Consider the following 19943-nt stretch of genomic DNA (forward strand, 5'->3'; position numbering starts at 1 on the left):
ATAACTCTTCCTTTGCTTCTGGAAACCCGTTATTGTTTTCGGAGTCTACATAATATAATTTATTGGCCTGGAGAAAGTTTAACGACAGGAACCGAAACGTCCCTCCACAGATAACCCCATTTTTAACTCATTAAATTTGTTATGAGGAACGACTTCTCAGTTTATACATGATCAGGGAATAAAGTATCACACATGCCGTTTTTTCATTTATTAGAAAGAAATACAAAAATCTCAAATTTCCATAGGAAAGCGATATAAATGCAATCCCATCTCCATTGATCCATTTAAAAATGTATTGTTAATCATTTGGCTATAACATGATCACTAAGGTTGAAAAAAAAAATCATTAAAAATAACAGAAAGAAAGTATGCCATTTGAGTCCCTATATTTTATATTTAATCAGTTCTGGACAGAAGTGAAGACCTCTTGGAAAACGATCATGTAGCAGCAGTTCTTGATATGAAAGACCCCCTCTTAATGGAATGGAGGGTTCTCAGATCAACAGGATCCAAAGTTTGACGCATAAGATCCTCGAAACATACAGACATAACATCCAATTACGATGTCACAAGTAGTTGATCTGTAACGGCATGGGCGGCACAGTGATATTTTGTGAGCCCCAGAGCTGGGACTACAAAGACCTCTTCCCTCAAATTCCGCTTAGCAGAAGCCTTGTTGGAATGCTACGTTACTCAAGAACTTAAGTCCACACTACATAGCGGACTAGCGCTGCTCCCCACCTTCCATACAGAACCGAGTACACCAACAGGTCCACCTAAGCACTCCCTCCCACCCTTGCATCTTACTGGCCTTTCAATGAACGTACACTTAGTAAAGAAGAACACCATTGCCGTATCCCAATAGCCATGCTTCCATGAGTACACTTCAACGTAGTACACTATCCGTACTCACTAAGTGCGCTAATATTTTAGATGTCAGTGTTGTTCCGAATCGAATACTCCGTGGTGCACTAACCGGAAATTACGATCACGACTGCCGCCACGGCTCCTCCCCCGCAATAAACATCCCGCTTTGAACGGTGAACTCTTAACGCCTAGCAGCTATAAAAACTACAAAATGATTAATGCAGGCTATGGGGAAAGAGCGCCGACGTTGGCTCAGCCTGGTTCCGCCCTCTTCCGCTACGTAGCTAAGATGGCTGCCGTTGAGTACGAAAAGTGTACATTGATCCACACTTGACGATTTGATCGTTTTGAGTACACCATCCGAGTCCTTTCAGTACACTTATTTTCACCCGATCTGAATTGGAACGCCCTACGTACTCAAACTAAGGCTAGTTAGTACGGATAGTATGGATATTGGAACACGGCACAGGACGCTGAGGTATTGGGACCGCTGGTGTCGGCTGGTTAGGCCAGGAGGTTCTGGTGGAGCTTAGCGGGCAGCTCCACCGCGCTCTCGCTGCCACAGCTGGCTGCGACGCAGGCTGGGCCGGCCTCATCCACAGGGGCGGGCATGCCCTGGGTGTTGATCTGCTGCATGCACTTCCTGGGGGGGGGGGGGGGGGGGGAAACAAATTCAAACTTCAGGTCAGACTTCAGATTATGCCTGGGTTTAAGATTTCAGCTTTTGTAAAAGAAGACCCCTTGTGCTTCTGTGGATAAACTGACAGGAAATACAGCCACTTATGAATAGGGTTAGAGTAAAGCTCAACTCACCAGGCAGGGCGGGACATGACATAGTGGATGTCTGGAGTTGCAAAGCCGTTGAAGTTAGAGGAGGCGGCCACTGTGTAGGCCCCCATGTTCTCAAACAGCAGCCAGTCTCCCATCTGCAGGTCAGGCAGGCTGCAGTACTCGGCAATGCGGTCCAGGCCGTCACAGGTCGGCCCCCAGATGCTGCACGTGTACATGGCCTCATCTGGCTTTGGCTTCTGCTCAAACAAAAGGGGATATAAGCAATAGTATAGCAGAATTGTTGGAAATAAAATAAATGATCAACAAATTAAAAAATTATAAATAAATATTAAAGCTCTCTATATTACCGTGTGCAAAATTGGGAGGCATTCAGCATGGTCGTAGAGGATACAGTTGAAGGAACCATACACTCCGTCATTGACATAGTACATCATTGTCTTTTCGTTGGTCTCATCGTCCTCTTCTTCTACACCGGAAAAATAGCACGTTATGAGGATGCAATGCATATAAAAAGGCATTTACAGACCGAAATATTTTGAAAGGGTCAAAAGGATAGGTGTCACAACAACCAAATGTAAATCAACCATAGTTTAGTGTAATAAATATAGTGACATTTCGCCGATGAGCAACCGTTTTCGAAAGCCCCCTTTGCTATTGATGCCGGCATTACCATTTGAGGGAGACTGCTCCTTCACGATGACCTTCTTGCTTATGATGTTGACCGCCAGCGTGTAGGCAGACGCAACGTAGTAGCGACCCGGCTCGGCGATGATCCGGACTCCTCCATCAGCAGGGAAATACTTATCCAGGGCTGGGTTGATAATTGCTGTGATCTTTAGTAGGAGGGGAGAAGAATGTCATTTTACTATGCCAAGCACAAAAAGGCATTCCTAGCTAATTGTGTTGTCAAAGAGATTGTTTTTTCGATAAATATCTATACTGACTTTTTGAAAGGGTTTTGATAATCATTCTCTGCAGTATCATTACTCTTGTTTCCAGCTGAGCTTTCTTGCTTATGCATAACTGTTAGGGATGAGTCGGTCGCGACCGATTCGTTACAACGAACGAATCCCGAACGTGAACGACAAGAACTGGTTCCCCAAAACAAGAAGAACTGGTTCTTTGATTCTTTTTTTAACATAAACCAAAAATATGGTCACGTAAATATAGCCCCACGTCGATACCATTCAACGTGGGGCCACTCATATATCCCACTACATTTTTTCGAAAATAGACTTGACCTCCATCTGTTTATTGGATAAACGCATTTCCCAATCCCAGGAGTCTTTGCTCCATTCTACGTCAATTTAAGGACAAACCAAGAAATTAAACTGCAGTTCGTATTTTTTATTTATGACCATGAAAGTTCTGTAATGCCTGAACAATGAAGAATTAAATGTAAAGTAAAATAAAATTATAAATGTAAAACCATGAATGAAATATAGAAAGTAAGCAAGTGGTATAAATATTGGTGGGACGTTCGGTTATTCTATATAGCAGGTACTCCAAACGGCGGACCGCGGTCTTGACGGTCCTGTCCGGACCCATGACCAATTTAAAATAAAATATGTAATTTTTTTTAAGACGTAATCTGACATAACGAATGAATCAAAACGACCGAATCAAATAAACAAATCGTTATAGTGAACTGAACTGAAAGATCTAGTTCCCGGAAAAGAATCATTTTGCCCATCCCTAATAACTGTACATGCACAGCAATGGCACACGTAACAAAATTTTACCTTCACAACCTTAATTATATGAAAGCTGAGCATCCACTGATTCCAAGACTCCAAACCATATCAATCTGTGACTAGAACTCAACGAACTAGAGTTAATAACTTAATCAAGAACCAACGTACAATTTTATTTTTACAACCAAAAATGATGTCCCATCTTAGTCCTCAAAGTTTACTTTGATCGATAAAACCACCATAAACAGATAATCCAGTGTTTGGGCCCACTAATGATGGTGTTTGCAATCAATGACCAAGAAGGTTTCTGAGGAACTAGATAAATTGGATTAAATCAGAACACATGTCCTTCAGTGCCATCTGGTGGCCATACTTGGATTTGCAAGTGTTTGGCTTCATGTCACCGTTGTACTAGCTTTATTCACCGTTAACCAAGTAGTATCCACAATGAAAACTTCACTTGAACAACAATCTTTATTTTGCCACCAAGCTGACATATTATAGCCCTTGCAGTTGTAGAGAAATACTCCATTTTATTTTCTGAACAAAAATAAATAAAAGTTCTCCCAGTGGTATCGAAAAGCGATATTTCAAGCTAGTGTATCGAAGGTAGAAAATCCAGTATCGTAAAAACACTAAGCCATAGGATAGGTGATTAATACTCTTGGAAAAAGAGCAGAAGAACAAAAACAAGACAGACAGGGCACAGGTGAAAATTACCTCTTCAAATTTGAGTTTGACATCCTCAGAGCCGGGGAACCCTCCACCAATGTCCAGCAGGCTCATCTTGTAGCCAAACTCCTCCTGGGGACAGCAAAAGGGTAAGTGTGTGATGCAGATGCATTGAACCCACCGGAGAACCAATCTTCAGATAGAAAGGGGCTGAACTCACGGCCATATCGAACACACAGCGGGCGTCGGAGATGGCCTGGGTGTACGTCGCGGGGTCCCTGCACATGCTGCCCACGTGGAAGCTGACCCCTATGACGTCCAGGCTGAGCTCCTTGGCCCGCTGCAGCAGACCCCGGCAGCCCTTGAGGGTGGCCCCAAACTTCACACTCAGGGGACACACCGAGTTGGAGTCGTCTGTGGCGATACGCAGCACCAGCCTAGAATGGGGACAACTTTAAAAACCCTGCGCAAAATAAGAGACATGCAGGACTACCCCTGGCGCCTGAGAGAGGAGGGGGCTGTTTAAACTCCTCTCCGCCCTTTACAATGACGGCCACCCATGCCACAGTGCCGTCTGAACAGAGGAGTCCACTGAGCAACAGAGTACGAGTTCCACAGGGAACCCCTAGTCTTTGTGGCAAATGAATTAACACCTCTCACTAGGGAAATGAGTCAGCCACACGCACTCTGCTTATTTTATGGCTAATATGTATATCTATGCTGTGTCAATATTGTGTTTATTCTCTACCATTAACTTTGATTGATTTATTTTGCAAATAAGGTCCACTGGGATCATAAAGTAGCCTGTATCAGTATGACAGAGTGCGATAAAATGCGGGTTACAATGACCCCATGACTTACTTTGCGTTTTCATGGCAGCGTGCCACCTTCAGGAGTTCCACTTCGCTATCAAAGGTCATCTTCTGGACGCCGTGGGCAGAGGCATACTTGATCTGGGAAGCCTGCTTGCAAGGGTTGGCGTAGATGATTCTGCTCGGCGCCACACCCAATGACTCGATTTGTTGAATCTCCGCCTGAAGTGCAGGACAAAATTAACATTATTCCCACATTAAAAAAAGATGCATTGAACCATGATGTGGTTCCAACCAGATATTCTAGATTTTTTTTATCTTAATCTCCAGATTTAGTCAAAACATGGCCTTTCTGGGTCTGACCAATCGGTTATGGGGTCTCAAACTTCAACCATCAATAAAAAAGACACAGCATTTATGTTTTCCGAATGAGTATAAATAGGAAAATGAAACTAAAAATAAAAACTCACCTTGCTGGCGCAGTCAAAGCCGCAGCCCAGGGAGGCCAGGGTTCGCACCACTGAAATGCTGTTGTTGCATTTGACGGCGTAGAACGGAGTGACCCGTGGAAGAGCCCGTGCCCAGCGCAGGTGCTTCTTCACCAAGTCACCCAGGTCACACACGTAGAAGGCATCACGGTCGTCCTACAGAGGTTCAGAAGCGTTAAATATATAATACCTTTCGGTGGGGTGACCACACGTGCATACATATTGCTGAACACAGCAAAGCAGGCGCCACGCTTTGTTAACAATTCAGAATAAGACCCTTACACCGGTGGAGGACTCGATGATCGTCTGGTCAACGCTGTCTCGGGCGGTAAAGCCTTCCTCCAATAAGGACAGGTTGAACTCGGCCGGACAGAGAGTTTTCATCGTCACAGGGGGGATAAAAGGAGTCACAAAAACACCCTGGAAGAGGAAGAGCGCATGCATAGTCAGAAACACAGAATCGAGGGTGGCATTCGGAACACAAGTAATACAATTAATGCAACGTTAAATTCTGACGGTCAGTAAAAAAGAAAACAGGTGAAAGCAACTTACTTGGATACTAAGGAGATTTAATCCGTTGAGGCTTTAATCAGGTTAAGGGTAGCCAGGGAGGCTCGCCGGTAAAGTTGAATCCTTTCAGATAAGACTCGAGGCCGCGGCCTGCAGAGTAGCCAGTGTGTACTTTCCTGAAGTGGTTTATCTAGAAAGATTGCAGAGGACTAGTATTTTAGACAAATTCACTCGCATAAGTGACAACAAAAAATAACGCAGGGCTGTTAAAATTTGGTCCATGAGATGACTCACGTGGTGGACCATTAACATGCAACATTTTTACAATAATTAATATTTTCTGATGTTAAAATACAGTGCAGATAAGTGTATAATGTTGTACCCACAGCTACAACCATCGGTAAAACCGGCATCGCCAATTGTAATTGAAACCAGTGTTTGGCATTACGCAGACTACATGTGGAAAGCTGCTTAACAGCACGACACCCAAATGATCTCTACCCATTAAACTAATCGAATTATAGCATGGCTCCACATTTTATGAATGGCACCTTGAAGGAGCCAACATCGCAACAGGGCTTGTACATCGAAGTGCATCATGGGATATTTTAACCCCGCCATTTCTAGAGTACTGGAGAGTTGTAGTAAAACCCAAAATAAGCCCTATCCTAATCAAAAAGTTGTTTTTCCAGGTGGGACAAACCATGGCAGTTTCAAACAACAATTTCCCCAGAATAACGACCACACCCAACTGCCGTTCCTCCTATACTTGCGAAATGGAGGCGGGCATGGCGATGTTACGTCACGGTGTATACGCCCTACCCTGACGTAACGGTTGCCGGTGTTCTGCCAAATATGATACCTATCAAATCGTGCTACCTAGAGGTTCTGCGCAAGGTAGCATGATGCTATCCTATCAAGCTTGATAGGGTAGTCATGAATCCATTCATGACAAGGTAGCATACAATTGCAGAACGTCTAAATCGGAGATTTCAGTGGTACAGCGTGTATATTTTACACCAGTACTACACCGTACTATTGCCGGCATGCGCATGCGCAGAACCACTACTTTCGAAGGAGAAACTTCCTCCATCCATGTGGTTGATTAACAATTTATAGAGCATGATAATCTAGCGTGGAGTAATTCCGACAAATCGAGAACGATATCAAACCGTGTGCCTAGAGTCTTTAAAACCATCACAATTCGTCTCTTTAGATATATAACTATGTAACGGGTTCGGATATACAATGAAACGCTCACGGACCAAAGCCACGTCGTATCAAATCAAGAAGCCATTAACCCGGCCCCTAGCGCCTAACCATTTAAACGGCTAAAAGCCAGATTGACCAATCAAAATATATTTACATTCACATTGAAAGTCAGATCGTTTTTACACAAGTGATATTTAACACATCTTAAAAGTAAGGAAATATAACGTTACATTTACCCGGTGAAAACTGACATTGAATTAAAGTTAGTTCTAAGAAATTGAAATTAGTTAATTCAATCGACGTTCTTACCTTAAAAAGCATTTACAAAGAGTGTGTCCATTAGACCAGAATTCTGGAATGAAATGATAAAGTGCAGCAGTAAGACGTGGTGCTCCTCTCTACAGACTGAGCTCAAACGGTAATGGACGACCCCTCTCCACCACGGTATTTATAGACGTCGCGTCGCTAAGGCAACACGGAGACTAGCTCAAACCGGCCGCCCACCGACGCCTGAACCGGTTTGGTCTTGTCATCCAATACACAGGGTTGTGGTCATCCGATTCCCCGGTTCTCAGAGCCCTAGGACAACGACAATAATTGTTGTCGCAAACTCTACAGCGACCTTTCCTTTCCAGGAATCAGTTAAAAAGGAGATGTTTAACTTTAAGTGACTTAAATATATTAAAATGATACGAAGTGTTTGCTCTCTTCAAAGCAAAAAACTTTCAATCAATCTACACTGAGCAGCTGACTACTGCTACTTCGGATTCCATTGCTGAAATCACAATAGAGACCATTTTTATTTTAGTTTTTATTTTATTTTTTACAATTCTTGAATCTGCTAAATTGAGAAGGCGAAAGATTGCATTGAACATGTCTTTCCTAGGGCTCCCCGAAGTTTAGAACTGGCCCTGGATGTAATCTCTACACTTAAGGAGGGTTTATTGTCTGCCAAACAATTGTTTTCGTTACTCAGCCCTATATGTCGTTACCGCTGCAAAATACAACCTTTAGTGGCCTGTGAAAGGTAATCTGTGCAACTATGAACAAAGGGTGGACTATTGCTTATTTGATGCAAACCGATATTGTGCTTATTCCCACCAACTCCTGCTGTATGAGTATAATTCTAATTATATTAGCCTGTGTGGGGGCAGTATATGTTTTTAAAGATTGTGATGAACCAATTAAAAAATAACTGCTTATTTAGGTTATTTATTTATTAGTATGAAAAATACTAAACTATCCCTGGGTTTAAGTCTATATAGTAGGAATGCAGGTTCAAGCTTACTCGCAAATGAGGGCGGGACAGGACATGGAGCAGGTCTGGATTTGCAAAGCCACTAAAGTTTGAGGAGTATCAGTGTAGGAAACCCATGTTCTCAAACAGCAGCCAGCCTCCTTGTTGCAGGTCAGGCAGGCAGGCAGCAGAACTCGGCGATGCGGTCCAGGTCTGATAGGTCAAATATTATTAAACTAACAGTGACGTTGAACTTGCCTTGTGCAAGATCCGGGGGAAATAAGCATGTTCATATTGGACACAGTTGGAGGAACCGTACACTTACCGTCATAAACAAGTACATTATTGAGGTCTTTGAATCTGCAAATAACGGGAGAATTAAGTCATAGCCGCTGAGGTAGGCTACTACAACAGGGCTGGCAAATACAGGGGATCGAGGTAGAAGTTGGTTGCAGGGGCTTTGTGGCCACATCTACCGTCAGGCTGCTGAAGGGGATGGGATTCTGAGGACCTCTAGCACACCATAAGGCCGTCAGCAGGGTGACAGCAGAAGGGGCGCAGCTAGGACGCCAGTGTGCGCCGTTGAGCACTCGGGAGCTGTCAGTTATAACGTCCATCCCGACTGAAGTAATTGCAGTTTACTATCAAATATATTTGATGACAAAGCTATCTGATATATCTACTCTATGAAATAACTATGAACTAAACCATTAGCATATAAGATAAATAATAATAATACATTTCATTTATAGTGCCCTTTTCATCCGAAGATCTCAAAGGGCTACAGGTTCATGTGGCAAAAATCAAAATAAAAAGGGGGTTTAAAAACATCTAAGAGCGGGAGCTAAAGGTTTTTTTACAAAGAAAATTTTAAGACCTTTTTTAAAGCAATCAGTGGATTGTGGATATAACATTCACTCTTGCAATTGCAAAGCAGAAATCACTCTGACTCACTTTGTGTTTTCATGGGAGTTGACCAGCTATGAGTTCCGCTTCACTATAAAATGTAATCTGGACACCGTGGAAAGAGCGGTATATTTGATCTGGGACATCTGCTTGGAAGGGTAAGCATACGTTTCATTCTTGGCTCGCTAGACTCTAGATTCAACCTGAACAATATTTAACTTAAAGCTGAGGGCTTTAACCAGTCTGAAGGGAACAAGCTATCAATGATTCGTCTACTAAGGCTGCATTCTAATATGACGAAAGCATTCATTCCAGAAGGAATCAAATAATAATGATTTGACCAATGTGGTCCAGTGACACATCTGGAATTTAAATCCAGTGCATAGCTTTAGTTCAAAGCAGCAGCCACTGGATTGAAAGTGTCACAAGGACCAAATATCTGTGGCTGAGGTCATGGAAAATAATTTCAGTTAAGCCCATAGTCTCAAAAAAACAAGAAAAGCAATGGCCAGAGAATCAAGCAAAGCCATAAGAGAACAAAAGGTACAAATTATTCTTTCCGATTGTATGTTTTGTACGTTTTTTTATGAAATTGCTTCATACCAAACATCAATCAGATCAGTAGAAAATCAACAAGGTCGCAGTACCACAGACAGTCGTCACCATAATGGTGCCTATTTGGTATTTGTGTACTACATAGTATATACAAGCACCCCCAAGACCATCTCTCTCTCTCTCTCTCTAATGGAATTTCTGTTATTCCCCCCCTCCCCCAAGTTACCAAAGGCCCAATAACAAACATGATTGTCATCGTCTGCCCACATCATACACTCTGTGTGTGTGTGTGTGTGTGCGTGCGTGCGTGCGTGCGTGCGTGCGTGCGTGCGTGCGTGCGTGCGTGCGTGCGTGCGTGCGTGCGTGTCCTTAAAAAACTAATAGAAAAGCCTCCTTCTCACAGTTTTCATTAATCAATGGGAATAAAAGAAGAGTAAGTCATTGTTTGGACGCCATTTCCATTAATTGAAACCCAAGTTTTGCAACCTGTGCCAAAATCAACAATACCAATTTGTTTGATGATGGCCGTCATCGGGAACACATGTTTATAATTCCATGTATGTCCAACCCGAAAACGGTGACTACTACTATAAAGCTAAACAATAGTTTTAAAGTCAAACAACATTAAGAGCTGAACAGAATATCAGTTGGTGGGCCCAGATGCTACTGATCAGACCGGAAATCTGAGAGTTTCTCTTCTGGGCTGCAAGCCAATATGAGCAGATGGCCCAAGTTTGCTTCCTGTGTGTGTTTGTGGGCGTGTGTTTGTGTGGTGGGGTGTGTGTTAGGGGGGACTAATTTGCTAGGGGGGCTTTGCATTAACCCTTCCTGATTCTTTCCCCGCCTTTTCTCCTGTAAGGTCAGACCATGTGACCCAGAAAGCCTTTGACTGGGGAAGCTCTTAACAAGCCTTTGAGTACACTGATCGTTTCATCAGCTTCAAACTCACAGGTTTACAGTAGTGACTACACCCACAAGCCCACTGACGCTGAAGAAAACCTTGAACTGAGAGGTTAGGAATGGGCCAGACACAATTGCGACCTAGAGTTAGAAGAAGGCAGGAACTATTTCATAATGTATTTCTACAAACCCCAAATAGTTATTTTATTGATATTATGTTATTTTTCTAGGTAGTGTTTAAGTAGGCTATTTCCTCTAAACAAAAAACAAAAACAAAACTATGATTGGAGATAAGTGGGTTATCTGCTGTATTTGTGTATAAATAAAACCTTTAGTTTAGAATGACAAGTACCCTACAAGATAGTCTAGTTATACATTCCTAAATATCGTTCCGTAAGTGAGACTCTGTGCTCTTCCTATGCAGGTCCTCCTCTGTGAACTGAGCCAGGGTTTCCCCGAATGCCCGAGGCCCACTGCCAGCGGGCCGGTCCCCCTCCACCCCTTCCCTCCTCCCCCTTCTATCGAGGTTGACTTGCTCCGACTAAGCTCGCCCAACGACGTGGACAGCAAAATGTGGTCTCGTCTTTATCATTTTTTTTTTCTTTTGGCCCGGGACTGCTTTTGTGCCCGTCTGCGGTTCCCTCTGTGCTCGCCCCAGAACGGCTTACATCAGCACATTTCACTGCTTTGATCCTATGTGGATGGAAAAAAAGAGACTGGGAGAAAAAAGTGAATCCGTTTTTTTTCTCCCTCTGAAGCTTCTTTCTATGCCTTTCAACACTGACACATCATCATAGCCCTGTGGCGTCAAGTAGGACACTTGGAGAGATGTGTTAGACAGACAGTGAACCCGTTGCACATTTGATGAGGTAACAGCACCAATAATACTATAAGTACTGATTCTCATGACGACAAAGGTAGGCTCATTTCATATCGTGCAGATTCACAATTTCCAGACATCTCTAACTTGAGTATGGTTGATTGGATATTTGGGGATGTTTTGCTGCCCTTTTGTGGAACTTTAAAACGTCCACAAATATATACAACATATGACCTCTTGGCACACGGTCGATTCATATTCTCTGGAACTTCCTTAGGAAGTTGGAGGAGGGAAATGGAAAAGGCAGGTGTTTCCAGCACATGTGCACGTATGCTTTTCCTGCATATGTAGATGAATGTCAGTAACTTTGGTCAAAAGCAAGGGATCCAAATCTGGTGGTTAGGATCCCACTCCGGGGCGTTCAGGTAACCCTTGCCGTGTCATGGGACGACCTCTGAGGAGGCTGGAGGGGATTAATCTCTTCCAGACCTGTCTGTCTGACCCACTGCACCCTCACCCTGCTCCCCGGCTGTCTGTCTGACCCACTGCACCCTCACCCTGCTCCCCGGCTGTCTGTCTGACCCACTGCACCCTCACCCTGCTCCCCGGCTGTCTGTCTGACCCACTGCACCCTCACTCTGCTCCCCACCTGTTTGTCAGTGGCCCCGGGAGCTGGGTTCCAATGTGATCCCTCTAGTCCTACAGTATGTGACGGAAGGTTTCAGACAGACCACTGCGCACATGAATTTGCCTTATGTGACGCCCTGCCTCTCTCTGTCTATTGGTTGTGGGTGGAGATTGGGAAAGGGCGTCAGGCCAATTGGCCACACCTGTGGATCCTAGGGATCCAGAGATTTAAGGGCTGGGTAGCCATGTGTTGGGTCTCTCTTTTGCTGCTTCTAGGCTGGGCGCTGGGCTCCGTCTTCCACCCGCCATGTGGTTTTAAGTATCATCCCTTTTGTTTAAATATAATTGCTTATGTTTACTTTAACGAGTAAAAACGGGTTACTAATAAACTAGTTTCTCTTTATGTCATGTGTGGACTCCCTTTGTTTTGCCACTACCTGACCCGGTGTGTGACAAAATGGGGGCTCGTCCAATTGGTTAGTTTAAGGGTCATTTGGTCAAATTCAGCCTGGATGGTCTGAATATGGTTTGTGTGCTGGCATTTGTTTTGGGTTCCTTTTAGGAATTGTAGTTTTGCATTAGTAAGTTGTTTGGTTTCAAAGGATTGATTGGCTTATTGCTAGCACCTGTTGAAGCCAAGTCAGTTGCTGCCAGTGTTGGGAGTTCCACATGTGACTTTTGTCTTTTGGATTTCAGTTTTAGGAGGGATTTGGTCGGTGGAGTTTGGAAGTAGTAGAGCATTGTGTCCTATGTTTTGTTTTTTTGCTTAAAGGTCAGTGTTTTGGGTTGTAGTCAATAAAATCAAGGTTGGAACTTTGAGTTTGGTTATTGGGGACAGTCTTGTAATGTGGTATGGAACCATGAATCCCTTGTGAGGCTAAGAAGACTGGTTTCCAATAGGGGGACTGGTCTTGGGGAATTTTAGTGTGGCTGCAAAAGTGGGTAGAGCGGTTGTCTCGGGAGCACATCATCGGTGTATGAGAGGGTCGCTGATTGCCAGTTGCCTTTTTCTTCCCGGTGGGCTTAAGTGCATAAATACCCCCCATCAGTAGCGGCACGAAGACTAGGGATGGAGTTAAGGTAGTTATGGGGTCGCTAATGTCTTAGTTAGTCAGGGCTGGGGAGGTTCCATTTTGGTTTGGCTGTCCCAGACTTTGTTAGTGGTTCCAGCTGATATTGTTTTTGTTTTTTTCTTTCTCCTATTCTATTTTTGAGTGTGGGTAGTCCAGGTATGGCATCTACAGTGGATAAATTTGTTGACTCACCGTCAGTAGCACTACTGGATCAGTGTACTAAAGACCAGTTATTGCTAATCGCTGAGAAATATGAGATTGAGATATTGGATAAAAAGTTAAAGGAGTCTGTTAAGGGAAGTTTGATGGCAGGGTTGCTGGAACAGAGAATGATTCAACCCGGTGGGGGGACTCCGTTTTCGGTGTCTCCAGGTACTGTTTTGAGTTTTGAACAGCAAAAGGAACTTTTGTTGTTAAAGCAAACTCATGAATTACAGCTACAAGTACAACTTCAGAATATAAAACAGCAAAATGACTTGGCTTTGGAAGAGGTGAAGCAAAAAACTGAGTTGGTTAGGTTAGAGCTACAGAATAAAAAGCTGAACTTAATTCAACAGGGTATATTGCCAGGTTCAGCGGATAGTGACAACCCTGTGTTTCAGTCTGGTGCACCAGTGGCATCTTTTGATATATTCAATAACTTGTGCTTGCTTCCGAAATTCAATGAAAAAGACCCTGATTCATTCTTTTCATTATTTGAGCGAATAGCGGAGTCTAGGAAATGGCCGGAGGGTGATCAGGCGTTAATGTTACAATGCGTCCTGACCGGTAGAGCCCAGGAGGCGTACTCAACTTTGAGTGCTGCTGATTGTAAGGTGTACAAGTGAGTTAAGTCTGCGGTGCTTAAAGCATATGAGTTGGTGCCTGAGGCGTACCGGCAGCGGTTCCGTGGTTGGAAAAGAGGAGATAAACAGTCTCATGTGGAGTTTGTGCGAGGTCTGACTGCCCATTTTTGTCATTGGTGTGCAGCGTCTGAGGTGGACAAGTTCGAGAAACTGTGCGACTTGGTAATATTAGAACAGTTTAAAAATGTGGCTACTTACATCACAGAGAATAAAGTAAGTATTCCTGGTCAGGCGGCTGTGTTGGCCGATGAGTACGTGTTGATTCATAAAAGCAGTTTCAATGCATTAAGTTCAGATAATGTGCGCAGGGAGAGTTATGGTCATCAAAAAGGTGTATCAGGCTCTTATGCTAAGAGTGAGCATGGCATGCGAGAAAGGCAGGCAGAAGGTAGAACGTGTAATTACTGCAAAGGCGGTGGGCATTGGAAGAGTGAGTGTCCAGTCCTCAAATCAAAAAATAAATTCTCCGGTACGCAAGTAAGACCAGCGGCTTTGGCCAGTTCACTCAGCCCAGCGGTAGTGGTTGAGGAGCAGGTTGAAGCCAGGCGGCAGAAGAGCATGGAGGGTTTTGGACCGTTCATTTCTGAGGGTTTGGTCTCTTTGCCGGGTAGTGTTGAACAGGTGCCAGTAAAGATACTGCGGGATACCGGCTCATTGGACTCATTTGTGTGCAAGTCTGTTTTACCCTTCTCGTCGAAGACTGACACAGGACACTTTGTGCTGGTCAGAGGAATGGGGATGGTGGTGTTCCCTGCACCTGTGCATAGGCTGTGTCTTGACTCAGGTTTGGTGAAGGGAGATGTTGAGATGGGTGTGCGCACTGAGTTGCCGGTGGATGGGGTGGACATCATTCTGGGGAACGGTCTTGCTGGGGTGCAGGTGTGGGCTGATGGTCCTTCTCCCAATATAGTCACTAAAAGTGTGCCTGGTCAAGGTCGACCAGACAGGGTATCAGATGTTGCCGTTGTGTATCCGGTCTGTGCTGTGACGCGGGCCATGACCACTGCGTGTGACGCACAGAGTCTTGCTACCAAGAAGTCAGAGTTGGAACCTGCTGAACTTTGTGTGACTTTGCCTGATCAGTTTAAGTCTATGTCACGATCTGAGTTGGTTGCAGAGCAGGAAAAGGATGATAGTTTAAAAGAACTGTTTGACAAAGTACTTTCGCTTGGTGAGATACTTAGGTCTGCTCAAGGCTATTTTATTCAGGAAGGCTTATTGTTTAGGAAATGGGTGCCTCATGGAGAAGCTTTTGTTTGGGAACCTGTTTTTCAGTTTGTAGTGCCAAGAAGGTTTCGGGACTTGGTGTTACAAACTTGTCATAATAATGTAGCTGGGCATCCAGGGGTAAAGAAAACATATGACCGGGTGTTGCGGTACTGTTTTTGGCCCCGCCTGAAGCGTGATGTTTTGGCTTATGTCAAAACCTGTCATACATGTCAGTTAACCGGCAAGCCAAACAAGTCAATCAGACCGGCTCCACTTTGTCAAATTCCTGTGGTTGAGCAGCCATTTGCACATTTGATTATTGACTGTGTCGGGCCGTTGCCTTGTTCAAAACTTGGTCAGTTATTTGCTGACTGTCATGTGCCAGGTAACCAGGTATCCAGCGGCGTATCCACTCCGAAATATATCTACTAAATCGGTGGTGAAGGCTTTGACACAGTTCATTTCGGTGTTTGGGATTCCAAAAATTATTCAGAGCGATCAAGGCTCGAATTTTACATCCGGTATGTTTGCCGAAATACTGAAGCAGCTTCACATTAAGCATAATAAAGCTTCGGCTTATCATGCGCAATCACAGGGCGCCCTAGAGCGTTTTCATCAAACGCTGAAGTCTTTACTGCGCTCTTATTGTACAGAGTTGGGGTGTGACTGGGAGGAGGGGCTGCCGTGGCTCTTGTTGGCAGCCAGAGAAGTGGTTCAGGAGAGCACAGATTTTAGTCCCAATGATTTGGTGTTTGGTCACAAGGTACGGGGTCCCATGGCTGTGTTCGGAGATAGCTGGGAAATAACAAATCCTCCCCAAAATTTGCTTGACTATGTCAGTGGCTTCAGGCATAGGTTGGTTTTGGCGGTTGAAAGTGCAAAAGAAAAATTGGTAAAGTCACAGCACAAAATGAAAGCTCTGTATGACAGGCGTGCAGAGCCTAAGCGGTTTCAGGCTGGTGACCAGGTTTTGTTTCTGCAACCTATTGTGACTTCTCCTTTTGAGGCAAAATTCTCCGAACCGTACACTGTAGTACGGCAGGCTTCAGACTTGAATTACATCATTGCCACTCCAAACTCTAGGAAAGCCACTAGACTGTGTCATGTGAATTTGTTAAAACCTTTTTACGGATGTCAGACAGTGGGGAAAGGGGAAAGTGGGAGTGGTATGGTTAATGCTTCTGTTTGTACATCTGCAGTTCTGAGCTCATCTCCGGCAGTCAGCGTGGAGGAGAGTTCGACCACTGATGTGGTTTTGCAAGGGCGATTGAAAAATTCAGAGTCACTGAAAAATTTGGATTACATGTTGGCAAATTTGGATGATAAAAAACGTGCTGAGTTGGGTACCCTTATTAAAAACTATCCTGTTCTGTTTTCGGATGTACCTTCTCGCACACATCTTATTGAGCATGATGTGGATATTGGTGATGCAGTACCTATAAAGCAGCGTTTTTATCGGGTTTCATCAGATAAGCGCAAGCTTTTAGACAAAGAAGTTCAGTATATGTTGGACAATCATATTGCTGAGCCGTGCGTTTCAAGTTGGGCATCGCCGTGTCTGTTGGTCAGTAAGCCGGACACGACGTTTAGGCCATGTACTGACTTTCGTAAAGTTAATAACGTTACGAAGCCAGATGTGTTTCCTCTTCCCCGCATGGAAGACTGTATAGATCAGGTGGGGTCTGCCGTTTATGTGACTAAGTTGGACCTTTTGAAAGGTTATTGGCAGGTTCCCCTGTCTAAGCGGGCAAAGGAAATTTGTGCATTTATTACACCTTCTGGTCTGTACAAGTATAATGTTATGCCATTTGGCCTGCGTAATGCGCCTGCAACATTTCAGCGCCTTATGAACCAGGTTGTGGCGGGGCTGGATGGCTGCGCAGTGTACCTTGATGACGTGGTAATATACAGTGATACGTGGTCTGAACATATTCAGCGCATTCGCGCATTGTTAGACAAGTTGGTCTGGGCAGGGTTGACTGTTAATTTGGCAAAATGCGAGTTTGCGAAGGCCACAGTCACCTATTTGGGTAAGGAGGTCGGTCAGGGTCAGGTGCGTATCTTACAGGATAAGGTGGATACAATAGTAAGATATCCCCCTCCAACCACCAAGAAAGGGCTAATGCGCTTTTTAGGGATGGTGGGATACTACCGAAGCTTTTGTCAGAATTTTTCATCAGTTGCAGAGCCTCTGACTGCACTTTTGAAAAAAGAGGCACACTTTGTGTGGTCAGATAGATGTAGACTGGCATTTGAAAAGGTCAAGGCACTTTTGTGTGCAGCACCTGTATTGGAGGCCCCCCGGCTGAATGAGGTTTTTTCCCTGCAGGTGGATGCATCTATCGTGGGGGCAGGAGCTGTACTTATGCAGGCAGGAGACCACGGGGTTGGAAAGCCTGTGGCCTTCTTCTCTAGGAAGTTTAATAAGTACCAGCTCAATTACTCAGTGATCGAGAAGGAGGCACTAGCATTAATATGGGCATTGCAGCATTTTGATGTTTATTTGGGATCTGGTCTAACTCCGTTGGTTGTTTATACCGATCACAACCCACTGACTTTCCTGCGGTCACTTCAAAATCCAAATCAGCGGCTGATGCGGTGGGCATTGTTTTTACAGCCGTACCATCTGGATATTCGTCATATAAAGGGATCAGAAAATGTGATAGCGGATGCCCTTTCTCGGTTGCCTTTAAAGTTGGGTGGTGTTCTCACTGATTTATCTATTTTGTTCTTTTCCAGGTCTGCCTTCTCACTACTCTTAATGTGCTCCTAGGATCCAGGTGGCTGAGTGGAGATCGGGAGGTGTGGGGACGGGATAATGTGGTGGGGCCCCTTTTCTGTAGGGGGGGGGGTGTGACGCCCTGCCCCTCTCTCTGCCTATTGGTTGTGGGTGGAGATTGGGAAAGGGCGTCAGGCCAATTGGCCACACCTGTGGATCCTAGGGATCCAGAGATTTAAGGGCTGGGTAGCCATGTGTTGGGTCTCTCTTTTGCTGCTTCTAGGCTGGGCGCTGGGCTCAGTCTTCCACCCGCCATGTGGTTTTAAGTATCATCCCTTTTGTTTAAATATAATTGCTTATGTTTACTTTAACGAGTAAAAACGGGTTACTAATAAACTAGTTTCTCTTTATATCATGTGTGGACTCCCTTTGTTTTGCCACTACCTGACCCGGTGTGTGACACTTAGTAGAGAGTGGAAGAAAGTGAGATTTTGAAACTATACAACCCAAGAAAATCCTCTTTGCTCCTGACTTCCCTGTTTCTCCGCCGTTAAAGTGTTATTCATTCACAGGTATGATTGACAGGCAAGGTGGAATACCCGAACCAATCAGGGAAGCGAAGCCCTGTTTGGGCACAAATGAGCCGGGAGTGGTCTAAGATCAAAATGGACTCATACAGATGCATTTCACTCACTGATAGCTGAGGCATGGCTATGCCATTTCTCACAAATGCGAAGTTGCATATCCATGCATCAGATAATGTCATACTACAATATCCTGCACAAATATATTTAAAGTTGAATAATGTCTAGTAATGTAATGTGGGGAATGAATGTGACATAGTAGACACAATAAAAATGGTTGTACCTACCATGTGCCAACACAGACTGAAAGCCAATAGAAAATGATTCATGTCATGGTAAACTAACAACGGGTGACTCTGAACTTTCATGAACGCACATCGAGTGATAAAGGGAAATCTTTCTCCCAAGTGTTGAAAGAGAAAGTTGTAAATAGGCTCCATTTTACTGAGCCTTCCCAACCTTGAAAAAATAAAACCGGTATATATAACAAGTAAACCACAGACGCAAGCCGCTGTGGATGAAAACAGGAACATTGGCGTCACATGCCTCGGCGCCCGAGGTCTTTGACAAGCCCAGCCACCCACCCATGGAACTCCACACAATGATCCATGGAAAGGGAGACATTTCCTGTGTGCTGTAATCGTTTGCTCCTAACTCTTTGGCTTGGGGGTAGTGTGCAGGCAGGCCACCATAGTATATCACTGTTGTCCTACCCTAGATGTTCATTGTCTCATAGTCCGTCTTTCCCAGAATTCCTTGGCTGGACATAGCCAGTGTGTAATAACTCGCTGAAAACAACTGCAATGAGATATGATTTATGAGTCATCTGAAAGAATGCCATTCTTTTATTATTGGAGAATGGAATAACCTGAGGTTTAGTAGAAGTAGATTGAATTCGGATAGGATTAATCTATTGACTAATCATGTAACTCATGTACAAAATGTTCTTCAATACTAATTACATTTAATAGGCCAAAATGTCAAATGTTGATAAATATAAATAAATATCTCCAAGGATTTTTGCATGACATGGATTTGATAAATTTGTAATTATTTTTAAGCACCACAATAACTCAAATGTTAATTTCCGATAAATGTTTCGTTATAAATACGCATGAAAAGGATTTGATACAATCTTATAATTTCTGCCGACTTGCCGAAGGAAAGAAAATACAAATAACCCACAAATCTTCCCCAGCAATCGAGGCCTAGGGCCCTTAATTGCTCCATCAGTCTAACCATCTAACGCTATGAGGAATATCAAATAGCAATCCCTTGTTCTCGTCTGTTTATGTCCTTGTTTTTTGTGCAATGGGAAGTGGCAACATTGGTTGAGCCACTTCCTGTGGTCTAAATCGAGGTTGTCACGGCGAGGCCGAGGCATATTGAATTCAGAAAGGAGGCGAGTTGACTGGAAAACA

At 44.1% G+C, this 19943-nt stretch overlaps 1 protein-coding gene and 1 long non-coding RNA gene across 3 annotated transcripts; one reads left to right on the forward strand and one right to left on the reverse strand.

Annotated features, from left to right (window-relative positions):
• Window positions 1–193: 193 nt before the first annotated feature.
• odc1 (ornithine decarboxylase 1) lies at window positions 194–7510 on the reverse strand. Of its 2 annotated transcripts, none has more exons than XM_030356606.1 (11): window positions 7357–7510; window positions 5878–6025; window positions 5608–5745; window positions 5308–5481; window positions 4887–5059; window positions 4246–4462; window positions 4074–4157; window positions 2330–2492; window positions 2007–2125; window positions 1681–1895; window positions 194–1510 (listed from the first exon to the last, which is right to left on the reverse strand). In XM_030356606.1, the coding sequence occupies exons 3-11, from the start codon at window positions 5707–5709 to the stop codon at window positions 1372–1374; spliced, it is 1386 nt and encodes a 461-aa protein (XP_030212466.1). In that variant the 5' UTR covers window positions 5710–5745; window positions 5878–6025; window positions 7357–7510; the 3' UTR covers window positions 194–1371. The 2 variants fall into 2 exon arrangements, with proteins under 2 accessions (XP_030212466.1, XP_030212467.1); XM_030356607.1 differs by having other exon boundaries at window positions 1171–1510; window positions 2007–2122.
• Window positions 7511–9209: 1699 nt separating this feature from the next.
• LOC115543866 (uncharacterized) lies at window positions 9210–19550 on the forward strand. The gene is made up of 2 exons (XR_003976765.1): window positions 9210–9348; window positions 17959–19550. It is a non-coding gene; the product is annotated as an uncharacterized LOC115543866 (long non-coding RNA).
• Window positions 19551–19943: the final 393 nt, after the last annotated feature.

Source organism: Gadus morhua, chromosome 5 (assembly GCF_902167405.1).
Source record: "Gadus morhua chromosome 5, gadMor3.0, whole genome shotgun sequence".
Lineage (NCBI taxonomy): Eukaryota > Metazoa > Chordata > Actinopteri > Gadiformes > Gadidae > Gadus > Gadus morhua.